The sequence below is a fragment of the Typopeltis vanoorti genome, chromosome 15 (genome assembly GCF_054136105.1).
Source record: "Typopeltis vanoorti isolate ZY-2024b chromosome 15, IOZ_Tvanoo_1.0, whole genome shotgun sequence".
Lineage (NCBI taxonomy): Eukaryota > Metazoa > Arthropoda > Arachnida > Uropygi > Thelyphonidae > Typopeltis > Typopeltis vanoorti.
Window position 1 is genome coordinate 54,441,684 of NC_143563.1, and position 19,671 is coordinate 54,461,354.

At 36.2% G+C, this 19,671-nt stretch overlaps 1 protein-coding gene across 3 annotated transcripts in view; it reads left to right on the plus strand.

Moving 5' to 3' along the window:
• Positions 1 to 19,671, plus strand: part of Sec6 (Exocyst complex component Sec6) — a 478,173-nt gene that overhangs the window by 264,054 nt on the left and 194,448 nt on the right. For all 3 annotated transcript variants that reach the window (XM_090405049.1, XM_090405048.1, XM_090405050.1), the window contains exon 13: positions 11,498 to 11,590. In XM_090405049.1, the coding sequence (XP_090261175.1) occupies positions 11,498 to 11,590 (93 nt within the window). The remainder of the gene's footprint in view (positions 1 to 11,497; positions 11,591 to 19,671) is intronic.

The following is a 19,671-nucleotide window of genomic DNA, read 5'->3' on the forward strand; positions in this document are numbered from 1 at the left end:
TCTCACAAGCTTCTCCAACAACTTAACCACAACACCTGACACAGAGATAGGCCTATAGTTTGATGCTTGAGTTCGATCACCTCCTTTATGAAGTGGCATAATCTTGCCCTCCTTCCACTCTTTAGAAACTTGACCAAGTGCAAGACTCGTATTAAAAAAATATGTCAAGGCAGGTGTCAACTCTCTGGCACATTCCTTCAGAATACACAGTGATATATTATCAAGTCCCATAGCCTTATTTACATTTAGTTTACTGAACTCCCCAAACACCTCTTGCTCACTTACAGTCAGTCTCTCCTCATCATCATCAACTGCTCTCAATCTCTCATTGAAGTCACATTCACAAGATTGAAAGATCTTTATGAACTGCTCATTAATTATCTCCACCACACATTCTGCAACAGCTGTCTTTATACCATTTTCTCCAATCAATGTCATCCTTCCATAATCATTCTTTCTTTTGCTGGCTACATATCGAAAGAACTCCCTAAGATTCTTTTTGGCTTCATTAGCTAACTGTTGTTCATACCTCTCGTTAGCTACTCTCACCGACCAAGTCACCCTCCTTGCTTGGTCTTTGTAGACCTCATGAAATTGGTTATTTCCACTTCTCTTATGCTGCCTCCACAATGCCCTTTTTCTCTATATTGCATGCTTATTCTCTTTATTCATCCATCTCACACCTACCTTATTTAACCTTCTCACCCTTGGAATACATTTAGACATTGCATCTAAATCATGACATTGATAGTTTTTAAAAATCCCCAAAGCTGCATTGATCTCTTTTCCAGCTAACTCTTCATTCCACACTACACCTGCAAGCTGTCTTCTGAGCTCTTCATAATCAACCCCCCCCCCCCTTGTAGTTCCACATATACCCTTTTCCTCACAGGATATATGTGGAATTTTTCCCCACATATACCCTTTTCCTTGCACTGTTGGCAACCACCCAGGTAATCACCTCGGTCAGTCTCACCAATTGGTGGATGATTTGACACCTCATTTATAATTACATCCTCTGATGAGATGACCAAATCCAAGACCGTTAATCCTCGTGTGCCCTCCGTTGCATACTGTCTGAGGTAGTTATACCTCAAAAACTCAAGAAACTCATTTTTTTTTACTTCCAGTTGCTATCTCATCATTCCAATCTATATTTCCATAATTAAAATCACCCCTAATGATCACCCTTTTCTTATTTGCTTGGCTTATTTGACTATACATTTCATTATCACCACCATCCACATTACCAGGTCTATAACAACATCCCACCAAGTATTTCATTCTATTCACCTCTATCTCACACCATACTGCCTCAAAACCACTGGCACTATTTCCCTCTTGCATCTCTACTTTGTATGTACATAACTCTCTCTCTCTCTCTCTCTCTCTCTATCATCAATAGCAATCCCTCCTCCCTTTTTACCCCTTCTATCCTCACGAAACATATAATACCCTTCCATCTCTATTCCTGTCAGGATGTCGTCCTCATCTAACCATGTCTCACTTATTCTGACAATCTTTTGGTGAACAGACGCAATTAGTGCAACTATTTCATCTGCCTTGTTTCTTATACTTCTAGCATTGGTATACAAACACAACAGCTCATTTCTGGATCTACAGCTAGTTCCACTGATACCACTCACTCGATGTGATCTCTCCATGCTAGACTGGGGCCATTTTCCTTTTTTCTTCTTCATTTTAGAACCCTTTTCAATTCCAGCCTCCCCCTTTCATTGCTCCTCTTGCAAACCCATTCTCTCATTTTCTATACTCGTACCACTCACTTCTCCATTCATTTCCACTTCTTCAATCTCTCCTGTCTTACTTTCCTGCTCTTCCACATCACTCCCCCCTCTTGATCTGATTCATTCTCTCTATTCACTTCTCTACCTTCCAGCAGCAGGCTCTGCAAGCGACTCACACCATAACCACTCAAATGCAGTCCATCGCTCCCATACAGCTCACTTCATTCCTCAAACTCATTCCACACATTAACAAACTGTACTCCCATTTCCTCACACATTTCAGCCAGAATATCATTCATAATCCTTGCTCCTCACCTCATTTCACCACAATCATACCTAGGCAACACACTGACTACCCTTCCTGTCACACTATTCTCTTTTATCTTTCCAAGCAGCCTCCTGACATTTATTCTGACATGCTCTTTGTTCTCTCTCATATCATTTGTACCAATTAATACAATTAACTCTTTTGCTCGCTCCTGCCTCATATTCAATGCCTCAATCACTCTACTCGTTTTACCGCCTGGAAAACATACCTTGTGCATTTTATCCTCTAGCACACCTTTAATAATGGAGTCGCCATACAACGCCAGTCGCTCATCTTTCATGCCATCATGATTTATTTTAATAGTTTTGACCTGAATTCTCTTAATTTCATTCCACATTCATTTCATTTCTTGCCTCATCCAATCCAATTCAACTTCCGAATCTCGCGACATCTGATCTCTTGCAGAAGTGCAAGAGATCAGCAGGGCCGAAAAGAGAGAGAAGCAGGTATCCGAAGGAATAATAATAATAAAAGACTGAACAAACAAGAAAAACAAGTTAAAGAGAAATGATTTGAGAGGCAAGAAGTATTCTATGTGGGCGGATGTAAAAGAGTTGTTAGAAGAGGCAAAACGGAAGAGTGATAATTTTAGAAATTATGAACTTTACAACTGTGTTATAAATAACTTAATTTCCCGACATTTCGATCTTCATATTAAGATCATCGTCTGAAGCATATACACAAATACAGTACAAGCTGAGTTACATTATATACATGCCTTAACCACGCCTTAAACAAAGATGAACTCTCGGTACTTAACAAAGGTCTAAATTTTGTCGTAACACCCAGATCAATAAACAAACTGGATTTTATTTGTAATATTGAAAGAGGCTTAAGATTCATCCCATGATTTTGTCTGCTATGTTATTTACATAGCAGACAAAATACATTTAGAAACTGCCAACATTTTAAATATAAATTTAACAAAACAATAACAATCAACTTAACAAAACACAAATTAACAGCGGCGAAATCATTAAAATCAAATCCAAACATCATACATTATAATAACTAGAGCCGATAAAGGAAGTGCCACTGTTATTCTAAACCGAACCACTTATTTAGAAAAAATGACTCTGCTAGTCTCGGACAATAATACATACCAACTCGTTAACTACAACCCAACCAATGGAATAAAAAACAAACAAACAGAGAAACTACTTAAATCAATTACTACATGGCCCGAAGATACGGTCAAAAAACTACTTCTGCACTATGCTCGTTCCCCGAGAATTTACGGGCTACCGAAAATACATAAACAAAACACACCACTCTGACCAGTAGTTGAAGGGATAGATAGCTCGAATTATCACCTAGCCAAGAAATTAGCGGCAACACTCAAGGAGTTGGTAGGTCATTCCCCCTCCTATATCAGAAACACACAATACTTCATAAACATAATCAAAGACATTACATTAGAAAAAGATGACTTATTAGTCAGTTTTGACATCTCTGCCCTCTTTGCGAATGTCCCAATCAATGACACAATCCTTCTTTTACAGAACGAATTCCCTCCAGATGTCACAGAGCTCTTTGCATGTGTATTATGTTCTGGTTATTTTGAATGACAAAAAGAAGGCACTTCCTTTTGTACTACAAAAAGAAGGCACAGCCATGGACTCGCCATTATCCCCCCCCCCATTGCTAACTTTTATATGGAACATTTTGAGCAACATGCTTTAGATTCTTCTGCTTTAAAACCCAAAGTCTGGCTTAGATATGCTGATGATGCTTTTGCGATCTGGTTCCATGGCTGCCAGACACTAGACACTTTACTTAGCCACCTAAACAAACAACACAAACACATACAGTTCACAATTGAGATTGAAAAACAGAAGACACTTCCGTTTTTAGATACACTTGTCACACATCTTCCTTCTGGCAATCTTTCCTTCATTGTTTACCAGAAACCGACACATACTGGCAAATAATATGTATAAACTCCTACCACCACCCAACACAAAAACTAGGTGTCATTAATACTCTAAAAAACAGGGCTTTGAAGATCTGCTCCAATGAACATGCACTGAAAGACGAATTTAAAGTTATCAGCAATACCTTTCTAAAAAAATGGTTACAGCCAAAACACTATTAACAAAATTCTCTACAAGAATTTTTAGAGAATTTTGTTAATAGTGTTAATAAAACAAAAATAAACTAGACTACAATAAAACTATAACCATTCCTTACATTAAAGGGACATCAGATAAAATAAACAGAATACGACAAAAATACAACCTCAAAGCCACCTTTAAACCTCCTTCAAAATTAAAAAGCTTACTCAACTCATCCAAAGACCCACTCCCACTGCTAGCCCACCCTGGAGTATACTGTATTTACTGCACCTGCAATATACCATACGTAGGAGAAACAGGACGCACAATTCCGATCAGACAAAAAGAACATAAACGACACATCAAATATAATAATTATGGTGAAGCTGGCCTTTCTGATCATGCTCTGAACACCTTACATAGAATTGACTGGAAAAGCACCAGTTGTTTATATCACACCCAAACATGGTATGAACGCAAATTTAAGGAAGCCTATGAGATTATTATCAACCATCCCCAATCTGAACAATAATGATGGTCTAAAAATCCCAAACATATGGAAGGCACATATTCGACCCACAGAACCTTCCTCTCTAAGAGTAACTATAAACAGCACCATAGATAATCCAAGATCCTAAATCAAAAATAACAATTGTAATGCTAAAAAAAGGACATCATTGTTACTGAAAGAGAACTATCTATAAGAAAGAATGTTTGCTCATGTTATCATAAATAGAATTTAGCTTGATGTAGTTTCTAAATAATTAATTTGTGATTAATGTATTTATCATGATATAAAATGAATGCTGATCACCATGCATCACTAAAAGAAAGGATGAAGAGTGATAGGATGAAGATTGCAAGTTTTCTGCCATGCTATGAGGTGAAGGTTATCGGTAGCTAAGGAATGTATACATAAGTTGAGCAGAAAGAATGATGTAGGATCGGTGGTCTGTGTTTGAGAGAAAGAAGGATTTGTATAATGCTAATTGGCTGCATCTTAATGGTTTTGTTGTTAGGTGTCTAGAGAGAGCTGAGCATGCCAAAGCACAAATTCAAGAAAACTTGAGCAATTAGGGTGGAAGCCAGTGAGTTTGTTTGGTCTTTCATACACTCACTCATCTCACCCGTGAAATGAGTGAGTGTGTGAATGATCAAGTGGGGAATCTAGTCTCTGAAGTACTATGATGAGCTGGAGAGAAGAATTGTGGAATCAGCAGAAATTGTCCTCAGTCCGGCTAATCAGATAAGTTATATCTATAACCTTAGCTATAACTTATCTGATTGTTAATCTTTAGCTATCCAACTTTGGTGTACAAGATCATGCTCACATGAACATGCCCAACAATACTATGGCATCCAGAACACCTTCAAATGTCAGCAATATAGCAAATTAGGATAGGTAGGGTAGTCAGGAGTGCAGTAGATATGCGGTACTTACAGAATGATTTGAATAGGCAGGAATTGTGGCAGAAACTGACAGCCATGTGAAAATGTCTGTCAGTTCAATATTAATAAATGTAAAGTCATGCACTTTGGTGTTATTAGATATTCATTTTCATGTTATATTGGTGGGATTATGCTAGAAGAAACTGGTCATGATAAGGATCTTGGAGTATTAGTAGACAGGCAGTTGAAGTTCAAGGGTCATATAGCAAAAATTGTAAATACAACTCAGAGAATAATTGCAATGCTGAAATGAACCTTGACTTGTAAAGATAAGGAAGTCATTTTGTCTAGCAAACAGAAGAAAGAGGGGTGATATGATTGACACAAACTTCTGAAAGGGTCATACAAGATTTCAGTAGAGAAGTTTTCAATTTATTGAGGGTGGGGAAAAGACGAGAGGAGCATCCTTCGAAGTTGAGAATGAATGCTGCTAAGAAGGGGGTGAGGGCTAGATTTTTCTCTCATAGAGTGGCGTGTGATTGGAATGAATTGCCATTGGATGTTGTGAGTGCAAGCAGTGTGAATGAATTCAAGAATAAATATGATAGCTGGTGCGTGTAGTATATAGTCTCCCTCGATGAGTCCCTGACTTTATTATTTTTATTAAACAGGACCTCATGGAGTCAAAGACTCATCTAGGAGGTCCTTTTATCTCACACACATCTCATCATACCGTGTCTTAAACACATTCAAACTCCTTGCAGACACCACACTCTCAGGCAAGGCATTCCAATCACTCACAACTCTGCACGAAAAAAACCTGCCTCTCACTCCCCTACTCACACCCTCTTTATACAGTTTCCAGGGATGACCTCTGGTTCTCCCCTGATCTCTCACTATTCTCTGTAGAACTTCTCCACCATTGATCCTATAGCAACCCCTTACCAACTTGTAGTTCTCTGTCATATCTCCCCTCTTCCTTCTCTCCACTAGACTCTGCAAATTACATCTTTTCAATCTTTCCTCATACTCGACATTCCAGAGGTCAGAAACTACCTTAGTCAGTCGCCTTTGGACCCTTTCTAACATCTCTTCATCCTTCTGAAAACCAGGTGACAAAATCTGGGCACAGTAGTCCATGTGGGGCCTAATCAAAGCCTTATACAATGGAACAAGAATCTCCCTACTTCTATATGTCAGTGTCTGCTGCATCATTCCCAGAAGTCTTTGTGTTGTCTTCACAATTTTGGCGATGTGTCCCCTAAATTTTAGATCCTTATCCACTATCACCCCCAGATCTCTTATTTCCTCTACTTCCAACAATACATTCTCACCAAGCATAAATTCTGCATCCCATCTTTGTTTTCCAAATTTTAAAACCTTACATTTTGCAACATTGAACTCACATCCCCATTTGCTTGCCCAATCACTCAATTTATTCAAGTCTTCTTGCAAGGCCACAACATCTTCACTACTCATCATGGTTCGTCCCAACTTTGCATCATCTGCAAACAACTGAATATCTTCATCCAAATCTTTGCCAATATCATTAATATACAAGTTAAATAGTGATGGCCCTAAAACAGACCCCTAAGGCACTCCACTAGTGACTTTCCTTTTCATGGATATTGCACCCCCATACACAACTTGCTGATACCTATCAGCAAGTTGTGTATGGGGGTGCAAAATCCAACCAACCAAGCAAGTCACCAACCAAGTCACCCTCCTTGCTTGGTCTTTGTAGACTTCATGAAATTGGTTACTTCCACTTCGCTTATGCTGCCTCCACAATGCACTTTTTCTCTGTATTGCATGCTTAATCTCTTTATTCATCCATCTCACACCTACCTTATTTAACCTTCTCACCCATGGTATACATTTAGACATTGCATCTACTAAATAGTTTTGAAAATTCCCAAAGCTGCATTGATCTCTTTTCCAGCTAACTCCTCATTCCATGCTACACCTGCAAGCTGTCTCCTGAGCTCTTCATAATCCCCCCCCCCCCTTTTAGTTCCACATATACCCTTTTTTCACAGGGGTCCTTGCACTGCTGGCAACCAGCCAGGTAATCACCTCATGGTCACTTTCACCAATTGGTGGATGATATGACACTTCATTGATAATTACATCCTCCGATGAGATGACCAAATCCAAGACCCTTAATCCTCGTGTGCCCTCTGTTACATACTGTCTGAGGTAGTTATCCCTCAAAAACTCAAGAAACTCATTTTCTTTACTTCCAGTTGCTATCTCTTCATTCCAGTCTATATTGCAATAATTAAAATCACCCATAATGATCACCATTTTCTTATTTGCTTGGCTTATTTGACTATACATTTCACTATCACCACCATCCACATTACCAGGTCTATAACAACATCCCACCAAGTATTTGATTCTATTCACCTCTATCTCACACCATACTGCCTCAAAACCACTGGCCCTATTTCCCTCTTGCATCTCTACCTTGTATGGACATAACTCTTTCTCTATCATCAGTAGCACTCCCCCTCCCTTTTTACTCCTTCTATCCTCACGAAACATATCATACCTTTCCATCTCTATTCCTGTCAGGATGTCATCCTCATCTAACCATGTCTCACTTATTACGACAATCTCTGGTTGCACAGATGCAATTAGTGCAACCATTTCATCTGCCTTGTTTCTTATACTTCTAGCATTGGTATACAAACACAACAACTCATTTCTGGATCTACAGCTAGTTCCACTGATACCACTCACTCAATGTGATCTCTCCATGCTGGACTGGGGCCATTTCCCTTTCTGCTTCTTCATTTTAGAACCCTTTGCAGTTCCATCTGTTTCATCTTGATCCCTGGTCATCCCATTCCTTTCCTGCCTACACATGCTCTCACCTTCTCTTGGAGCATCCACCTTTCTCACGCTGTGTACCCCTGTCCACCCTGAGCCTCCCCATTTCCCTGCTCCTCTTGCACACCCATTCTCTCATTTTCTATACTCATACCACTCACTTCCCCATTCATTTCCACTTCTTCAATCTCTCCTGTCTCTTTCTCCTGCTCTTCCACATCACTCCCCTCTCGATCTGATTCATTCTCTCTATTCACTTCTCTACTTTCCAGCAGCACTCTCTGCAAGCGACTCACACCATAACCACTCAAATGCAGTCCATCGCTCCCATACAGTTCACTTCGTCCCTCAAACTCATTCGACACATTAACAAACCGTTCTCCCATCTCCTCACACATTTCGTCCAGAATATCATTCATAATCCTTGCTCTCTGCCTCATTTCACCACAATCATACCTAGGCAACACACTGACTACCCTTCCTATCACGCTATTCTCTTTTATCTTTCCAAGCAGTCTCCTGACATTCATTTTGACATGCTCTTTGTTCTCTCTCAAATCATTTGTACCAATTAATACAATTAACTCTTTTGCTCGCTCCCGCCTCATATTCAATGCCTCAATCACTCTACTCATTTTACCGCCGGGAAAACATACCTTGTGCATTTTATCCTCTAGCACACCTTTAATAATGGAGTCGCCATACAACGCCAGTCGCTCATCTTTCGTTAACTCTTTCATGCCATCATGATTTATTTTAATAGTTTTGACCTGAATTCTCTTAATTTCATTCTGCATCCATTTCATTTTTTGCCTCATCCAATCCAATTCACCTTCCGAACCTCGCGACACATTCTCTCTATCATTAATTCTTTCTAACTTTCTAACTCTCGACCCCCTCTTCTCACTTTCCCTCTCATTCATCTTTCTTTGTTTGCATACTTTCGGACTAACATGCGTCCAACTTTTGCTATCATTCTTCTCACTTTTACTGTCATTCATCTTTCTTTGGTTCAGTACTTTCGTTCCAACATGCGTCCAACTTTCGCCATCATTCATTCTTTTTTTGCTATCATTTATGCTTTCGATTTTTTTTACTTGCAATTTCTGCATCACGCCATTTCTACTTTCATTCATTCTCTCAATTTCGTTTCTCTCCGCCTCACTTTCGTCCCTTTTAACATCCATTATGGTTGTCAAATCGCTGTTTTTCTTTTTTCCTGATTTTTTAACACTTTTTTGCCTCTCTTCCTCACCATCCTTCTCTTTCAAACATGCACTCGCGACACAATTGGTACTACCACTTTCTGTCATCAATTTCATATTCGCATTCATCAGTTCCTCGTTCAGGTCACACTTCGCACACATCCTTCTTCTACCCGCACTAAACATCCACAAATCATTTATGTAATCGAAGGAATACATATAACAGACCTCACACTTAACGAAACGACTGAAATCTAAATTAAAATCATGGAATGACAATGCCGCCGCCATTTTTTTTTTCTCTGCAGGTTACTAGGTCTAATAATAACGATTTTGTAATTTAGTTTAGGCAAGGAAAAAAACCCCACACTAATAATTTCGGTAGCCTACAATGTTTACAGCCGCTCTGACTTAAACAATTACGCATATATACTTAATTATTCCTAGTAAAACTTATCTGAATCAGGAGCTCTTCAAATCGCGTCCACAGCGCTTGGCCCACTAGCACCCTCTTGACTTCCTGGAGGTCTCCCTTAATAACAATAATAATAATGTTTGCAGGTTGAATTATAGTTGTTTTCTTGTAATGTCTATTTTTGTACTTCTCTTTTCATGTAATGCACCCGATAAAGTCTTCTAAGAAGACGAAACTAATTGCAGATTTAAATAAAAAATAATTTTTTCTATTTTATTATCTCTTGGCATCTGGTCAATAAATTTCTTTGTGTCATGTAGCCAAGTTAATCCATTGTATGAAGTGTATATATATCAAATTCCAGAGTTCTCTTAATTTCTTTCACATGTTATTCTAGTTACCTTTGTAATGAAACAGCTAAAAACTTAAGCTGGTGTAAACAGAAATCTCTGTTAACCTGTTCTAAAAATTTCTCTTCATCTCTCTCTCTCTCTCTTTCTGTCTGCTGTTTTTCTAGTTACCATGTTCTTCTTACTCAAACATTCTCCAACACCAGATAACTTCCAGTTTTTTTCTTCAATAATGAAGCAAAAGAAGATACTGTTGTCTGTTTTAACCACTGCAGTTTACTTGAAAATTGGTAAAATCTCACACTTTCAGGAATATAAGTAAAGTTTAAAAAACATCCATGTTTTTTTCTCAATATATTTGTACTGAAAAAGAAACTGGTAATTAGAAGCAGAAAATTTAAGTTTACATTCATTAAATAAGAATATTGCAGAACATCTGTACACATATAGTGATGGTCTACAATCTATCCCACTGGCTTTAACAGGCCTTTAAGGCCCACAACCTTCCAAGCATGCTTGGATTTCGTAACCGAAATACGAGGATAGAATGGTCACTCCTATGCCTCAAGGTATTCTTGGCTGTATCTCTGTGTGTTCACGGGGCCGGTTTGCCTGCTTGCGGGATGAAAAACGCCAGATAAACTGGCGGGAAAAACCCTACTGCCCGCGCCCAAGACCGGCTAACTTGGCTATGGCTGAGGAAGATCCTTCAGCTCCTCACGTCTCCGACGGGAATCGAACCTAGGACACTCCTTCCCCAGGCATATGGTTGCGAAGCGCAAAGCCACTAGGCTAACCGCGCGGACGATGGTCTACAATGGGAAGAGTAAAAACAATAATATACATCATTGTCAGGTATAATTTACTTTCTAGCACAATAAAAGAAAATAAAATTTGCTATAACTCTCTCTTATTCAGAGTGAGTGTTCTAATAATATGGTAATACATTATTTTGTATATGAATAATATGACATCCACATTGATTTAGCTCTCATTATTTCATTGGATTTAGCTCCCATTTGATGAGATCCTCAATAAATCAATAAATGTTGAAAACTTCTTCAAATTTGGTACATCTAAATTTGTTATTTTTGGCTGTGATGATTATTATCTTAAAAAAAAAAAATAAAAAACTTGTTTTCTTACTATTGTAAGAAATGTTTATTATTTTAGGATTGGTACCGAGACTCTGAACCAGAACAAAATGGAGATGGCATATTTCATACATCTTTACCTGTTATTGTTTTCCAAATGATAGAACAGCATGTAAGTAATTTGGAATTTTATTTGATTGCTATTTTATGCTATTAATAACCTTTTTAAATAACAAAAAATGTCACAAAACCTTATAAATAACAATTTTCTTTTGGTGTTAATTTATTGGAGTTTTTCTTATTGCCATGTGAATTGGTGTTTGAAAGGAAATGCAACAATTAGTGATAGCAATTAAAAATATGTACAAATAGTTCTGAGCAGCTAATCATATATAGATACATACCTCTGCATGTTACCTTAATTAATCAGCTAATATCATTCTCCAGATTTATAACATTTCAACATTTTTGTAATTTGGAAAGATATTGATAGTATCACTTAAAAATGTTTAAGTAATGCAAACTAGATCAAAACTTATATAAATTTTTATTACTTGCAGGATTATGGCCTCTTGTCATGGCCATTTTCACTGCTATGCAGTAAGTTACAAAGATAGAACGACAAGTAAAATAGATGAGAGCATTTTAACATAGACTGCCATTAATTTATGAACGTTTTGATGCTTTAATGTGCCAGTGATACTGAACATGTTAAATTAAAATTATTCAATAATGATGTGAAAAAAACACAAATATTCTGAAGACTTCATTCTGAAAGAGAATGTTTTTAGAAAAGCATGTTCATCCATAGATCCAGCTTTCTGTTTAAAATTAGTAATAGAAAAAAGAAGCGAGTACAATCTAGAAACACATATTTATTGATTCTATTATATGAAGATAATGAAATACAGATATGGTTGAACTTTGATCTATCATCTTGTAGAGAAACAAACCAAGGAGCTAGACAGGATGTGTACCCTAGCTCTGACTTTATTTGAACATACATTTAAATGAAATAATAAAATGGAAGGAGATGGGGAACATCAGTGTATTAAACTATCCTTGAATGTAAATTTAAACACACTCCTTTTTGGTGCTGACCAGATAATAATTACTTCCTGAAAAAAAAAAATCTTCCAAAAACCTAAAAGAAATAGTTGAAGGATCTCAACAGAAAATTCAAAAACAATGGATTTTAAAGGTAAGATTCAGAGGTAAAATAGTAATAAGAAAAAATTTTGCTATAAGTTAATTCTTTTACATAATTAGGATGCATGATTTTATATGAAGATGAAAAGGATATAAATTTGAAGATTATAAAGTACTAAAAAATCACAAGTGTAATAAATTCTGTGCTTAAATATAACTTGGTTCAAAGACTCATTTGAAACTATAATAATTTTATCAGCACTGCTATATGGAAGTGAAATTTAGACAATAAAACAAAAGGATAAACAAATATTAATAGCAACTGATATGAAATTTTTGAGGAAAAACAACAAAATATACCCAGTTTGATCATAAATGGGATATATTTTTCCTTCCCCATACATTCTCCAAAGAATCTTCCAAGTAGGATAGTGTGTCAGACTTGTCCTTTCCTTCCCTTTTTCTTCTTGCCTTATTAGATCTTGGATGTAAACTACCGTATATTATCGCAAAATTTATTTATAGTAAAAAAAAATTATAGTAAAAAAATACTACTTAAAGTTAGGGGTTCGCATCATATGCGGATCCTAAAAAATATAACATCTTATTAGACTTGCACACACAATATATACTACCTAATGCCTGTGCAACCAAATCTACTTGACCCACTCACATTCAGCAACGGAGCATGCATTGTATCTGTGCATAAAGCCAGTAATGTAAGTAGTGCTAATGATAGAGCACAGTGAGATAGATAGAGCACAGCTAGGTATGTCGGTTTAACCACAGTTCATTTTAAATATTATTCGTTAAACAAACCTATCCTGAAAATGAGCCAACAGAAACGTAAACGTTCATCTTTTGAAGCAGGATTTAAATTGCACGTCGTGCAGTTTGCAGAAGAACATAATAAGAGTGTTGCTGAGAGAATTTGGTGTAGCAGAGAATAATATTAGACTTTGGCATAAGCAAAAATACAGTCTTGAAAAAATCCCCAAAATGAAACATGCCCATCGTGGAGATGTAGCATCCTTTCCAGAACTCGAAGAAGAGCTAAATGAATGGATTTTGACGCAACAAGATGGCATTATAGTAACAAGAAATGCAATTCGTTTTCGAGCGCTACAACTCAAGAATGGTAAATTCAAGGACATATCAGGTATTTCATCTTTTCTTGCTTCACCTGGGTGGTGCAACAGATTTATGGAATGCAAAGCATTAACAGTATGACACCGAACAAAAATTGTGCAGAAGTTACCAAAGCAGGTTGAAGAAAAAGTGGAGTCCTTCCATAAATTTATCATAAAATTACGAAAGTGTCACAAATACGAACTTTCCCAAATTGGCAAAATGGATGAGACGCCCATGTACTTTGATATGCCTGGGAATCGAACAGTAAACTCAGTTGGTGAAAATGGGTGTCCTCATAAAAACAACAGGACATGAAAAAACGCATTTTACCATTGTTCTAGCATTCATGGCAGACGGAACCAAATTAAAGCCGATAGTGATATTTAAAAGAAAGAAAATTCCGAAGCACATGAAATTTCCACCAGGTGTAATTGTTTGCGCCAATCAGAAAGGTTGGATGGATGAAGAAGGTGTACAATTGTGGCTGGATCAAGTATGGAACATACGTCCAGGTAGCTTGTTCATCAACAAAGCATGCTATCTGGGATATGTTCCGGGCACATTTAACAGAGGCAAGCAAAGAGAAAGCCAGTGACCTATGTACAGACCTAGCAGTCATACCGGGTGGTTTAACTTCCGTTTTGCAGTTGTTTGATGTCAGCTGGAATAAGTCGTTTAAAGATCACTTACGTGAAAAATGGAGAGAATGGATGTCATCTGGTTTGGTGAAGATGACAATGGGTGGGAATTTTTAGAAGCCTGAGATCACCCTATTCACCAGCTAAAATGATTCAATGCTCATTTCTTAAATGTGGAATAAGTAATTCAATGGATAGATCACCCTAGTCATCAGCTGGGTTAAAGAACATGGGATTCTATACCATCTAAAATGATTCAGTGCCCATTTCTTAAATGTGGAATAAGTAATTCAATGGATGGATCCGAAGATTATGTCATATACAAAAGCGATGATGATGCACAACAAAATGGAGACCATGAATATGATGACGACAACTGCTACACTGATGACGCAATCCCTACAGATGAATTTATAAATTAAATGTTTGATGACTCAAAAGATGAAGAAGAATTTAAAGGATTTTGACATTTTGTTTTAAAATAAATATTTCTTTCGTTAATTCGTATTATATTATTTATAATGTTATGGAACAAGATTAACGGATCGCATTATATGTGGACATGGCATTTTAGGGCTAGTTTTCAAACAAAATTTCTAGTTTGCATTATGCGTGGATCGCATTATATGCGATAATATACAGTAATTGCTTTAGCAAAGTTGATTCCAATTATCAATTGATCTGTTTTGCCAACTTCTAATTCAGGTGTAGATATTTGCTCTTGTAATGTGAAGTCTGTGGTAGGTTTAGCTTGAGGTTGATTAGGTTTATCAGAATTTGAGTCATTGAAATCTTCAATTGACTCATTAGTAGTTGATTGTAGGTTGTATCACATTCGTCTTACCATGCCTTTCTGTTAGTTGCCTCCATCCAGTATTTGTAGGTGTATTATTTCTGCAGATATTTCTTCTTCTGTTCGTTATAGATATCTCACCCTTAGAAAAGTCGAGCAATAATTTTTCATAAAGTTAGTTCCCAAAATGATGTGAGAACTCAAGTTGAGTGTTGATGAAATAATTAGTAGATCCTGCCAAACAAATAACCCAAAATTTGGTAGAAAAATTCTTCACGAGCTTTCTTATACACCATAAAAGTAGAGTCAGAGAGAGTAGTAATTCTCACTGGTCTCCTCAATTTAATAATATTTTTCCACATTCTGTGCTTTATATGCATGAAGTAGCTTCTACTGATAGTTGAAGCATTGCAACCTGTATCTAGTAAGATATTACATTGATACCCTCTGATTTTCATCATTGATTCATTCATCTTAAAAGAGTTATCAAGATTACTATGTACTTTTTGAGGAATCTGTCCAAAATTCAAATCCCATCCATTGTTTGAGTATATTCCTTTAGCATCGAAACAATTCCTAGCAATATGTCCAGTTCTGTGGCATTGAAAGCATCTTGGAGGATCCTTATAGTTGGAGAAATACTCTTTCTTTGCTTGAGGTTGAGAGGTAATGGGCATCTGTAGATCGAGTCTTTCTAATCCATGCACCACTTTTGTCGAGATTTACTAATATAGGTTGATTCTGTTTTTTTACTTCTTGTTCCACCATTTTGTTGATTCCATCTGTAGGGTTGTGGTTTTCATGAAAGGTTGTAGTAATAACTACCAGCTGCTTCATTACTTCATCAAGACGATCTATTACTGGTCGATGTAATCTTTTTACTTCATGGTGAATTAAGGTTTTTATTTCTTGCATTAAACTGTCCTTGTTGGATAGTTCTTCACTCTCAGCTATATGATTAACATTTAAGGAATTTTCTCCATTATTCTTCTTCTTTCCCTTTTCACTTTTATTTTCTTTTTTAGTTTCAGATTGGTTTAAGGAATAATCAGTCTTATTTATAATGCTCACATGACCTACATTGGATAAGGGACAAAAGTCTCCTATCATTTGTTCTTTTTCCTTGACAACTTTGAAACATTCTTCTAAGGCGGGGGTCACCAAACTTCTTTGACCGTCGCCCCTTCAAGAGTTTCTTGACTTTTTATCGACCCCCTCTATTTTACTATTATGTAATTATAATAGGACAAGAGCAAAAAAGATGCTTATGTGAGTTTTAGATTGTTTATTTTATAGTTAGTGTTTATTGTATGTATAATATAATATATATTATTATATTACTATTACTATCACTAGTAATATCACTGGTATTACTAGTGATATTAATATATTGGTATTAATAAACTATTGGTATTACTACCAGTCCTGCTCAACTCTTCAACATAGAGAAATTTAGTTCGTAAATGAATAACAATTGAATTATATGTATGTTGATGAATTTTGGAACATTAATGCTCACTTGTATGTCGATGCGCAAAAAATAAGACTGGGATTGAATATGTGTAAGTATAAGTAAATAAGAACCGCGCACGTGTTGCAATCTCGCTGCCGCCGCGCCGGCCAGGCAGGAACCACCGACATCCGTTTATTGGTAAATACGTCATTTTGGCCTACTTGATTGGCCTCCGTAACTATTTTCATGACCTTGCTCCATCTTACAGGTCCTATTCATGTCACTTTTCCCATGATTCACTCTTAATTGCATCATTGTCATTCAGGATGGAGGTAATCCAAGTTAACCATATTAAATATTACCCGTACAATGATGTCTTATATTTTTCTATCAACCCCTAACAATGTTATATTGACCCCTGGGGGTCGATATCGACCACTTTGGCGACCACTGTTCTAAGGTGTTAATTTCTTCTTGTAGGCAGTCCCTCTCAATTCTGGTCTGACACCTTGGCGAAACTGCTGGAAAACAGCCCGATCCAAATGAGGTTTATCTTCATTAGACACGTTCAAACTGTTAGAAAGAGTCAACATGCGATTATAAAACTCTGTAACACTTTCTTTATCCTTTTGTGTGATCCTCTGTAGTTTCCACAAGTTGGGTCCAATACTTCTCAATCTAGAGAACTGTGAAATTAAGACATCTTTAAACTTCTGATATTCTTATGTTTCTTAAGCACTGGAAATGAATATAAAAACATCATTGCCTTACCAGTCAACTTACTTCGTAGTAATATTAGTAAATGAAAATCAGCCCCAGTTTGCTAATTCTCTAAGCTTTTCAACGAAGGAAAAAAAAGGATAATACATCATCTGATTCTTCCCCTGAAAACTGAAGAAAGACTTGTTGTACAGTGCAGAAGAATTCACTATCCTCCATTCCTGTGCTAGATGCATGAGTCATATCTGTTTATCAGTTACTCTATAATTCATTCAATTATAAATGTCAAAACTATTTAAAATTTACTTTTCCTTGCCTAATTGTTTCTCAACCAACTCATCATGATTCAATTAAATTTACTATTAAAGTTTTTAGGAATTATTTCCTAGTAGGCTATTATGTCAGCAAAACTTATTTCTCGATTATCATTAGTGAATCAAAATCCTGTCAACTGCGCCATTTTGTTGGTTTTGTCTTTCATTCAACCTTATATTTGCTAGTTGTTGGTTGACCCCACATTCAAACATAAAGAAAATTTTTATTATACTGTGCCACTCTGTTTGAAATCACACAATTATTTCAAGGAATCAAGCATCAAATAGCACAACAGCAACGTGAACTTACTACAAGCCGAAATTTTCTTACTTATACATAGGGTTTCCCGCAAGATTCGTATTTTAATGAGCGGTACAATGAAACTGAAATTAGGCAAGCACAAGAATCAAGTTAAACAAGATATTTAATTCTTTCACAAAATTATTCTTACATAAGAAACAAGACCTCTATTAAGATCAATACAATTAGAAAATAATTTATACATTCAATCAAGTATTAAGATTCTACTCAGCTGAGTGCATCATTTACTGCTAGAACTTATAAGGCTTTCACAATTCTCATCCGTCAAGATTTCAAGTGAAACTACACTTAGTTTCACTTGAAAACAATATTCAGCAAAACACTTAAAAATTAATTCCTTTTTAGTCTCATAGAATAATCATAAACTTCAATTTTATCAAACACTTAGCTGGCATCATCAATATTTATCAGAGGATTAAAATAGTTCTTAAAAGGCTCATCTTGAATTTACATATACATTGTGAGATAACACATTCAAACACGAATTAATTCTTCAATGAAGTTTCTCACATTAGTTTCACAAGGAAATGATAATGATTTTATAATATCACTCATTCAAGCTTGACTAGCTGGCTCCAGCAACCCGAAATTTGACCAAGTTTTCTGAACACAAGCAACACTATCACACGTTAGTTATAGAATAGATATTCTTACCAGTATGATCATCATAGCTTGCACATTATGGAAAAACTCTTAGAACACTTCTAGGCATGCGATAATCTTCCACTGTAGGCAACACAAAACTTATAGTATCCCTGAGTTCAATAATTTATTTGTTAAGACTGGAAAATGTATTTTCTTGCTCATAATAACTTATCTTATGATAAATCTCAATCATATTATTATCCCTTCACTTGGGTAAATTCCTTTACAAGGTGACAGGAAACTATAAATAAATATGAGTTCGAAATAAGATTCATTAAAATTGGAACAAGTTTCCAAATCTTTGTTACGTCGTACGATCCCAGGTTACATCACATCTCACGACCTTCCTACAAACACACTCTCCATTTTCCTTCTGGTTCCTTCTTCCTCTATCTCATAAATCCACTCTCTTTTTCCCGCTCAAACTTGTTTTTCTCTGCTCTTTCAGTTTACAACGAAATTCCCATGTGATCGTTGTTCAGTTCCCAACGCGAAGGCATGCGTTATCTCAGAATAACTTAGTTTTCTGACAGCAGCCAATCAAATCACATTAGCAGAGTCCTTTAGAAATACTTTCACTTTCAGTAACTAATAAAATGCATATATTACAGTTTGCTTAGGATACATTTACAAGATAATATAAAGAATTTATATAAGATAAATAACTAAAAAAAATTACAATTATTATTTCAATGAACAAAAAACAGTAAGTGTTTAAATTACAATTTACTTAGGAGAAAACTTAGCTCAGGAAATGCAATTCATGTTAAATCATGAATGAAGTATTAATAATCATAAAATTCTTCATTCACAAGAATTACATTTTATGTGGGAACAAAGTGTGATCACAGTGGATTAATGTTTGATAGTAAGACTCGATTGAAACTATAATACATTAATTTTTTCAACACTGCTATATGGAAGTGAAATTTGGACAATAAAACAATAAAAGATAAACAAATATTAATAGCAACTGATATGAAATTTGATTTTGATTAAATGGAATGACAAAAACTTCACACTGATGTACATTCTATGTGTGCGTGTGTGTGCAGAGAAACTGCGATAGATAAAAAAAAAATTGCTGG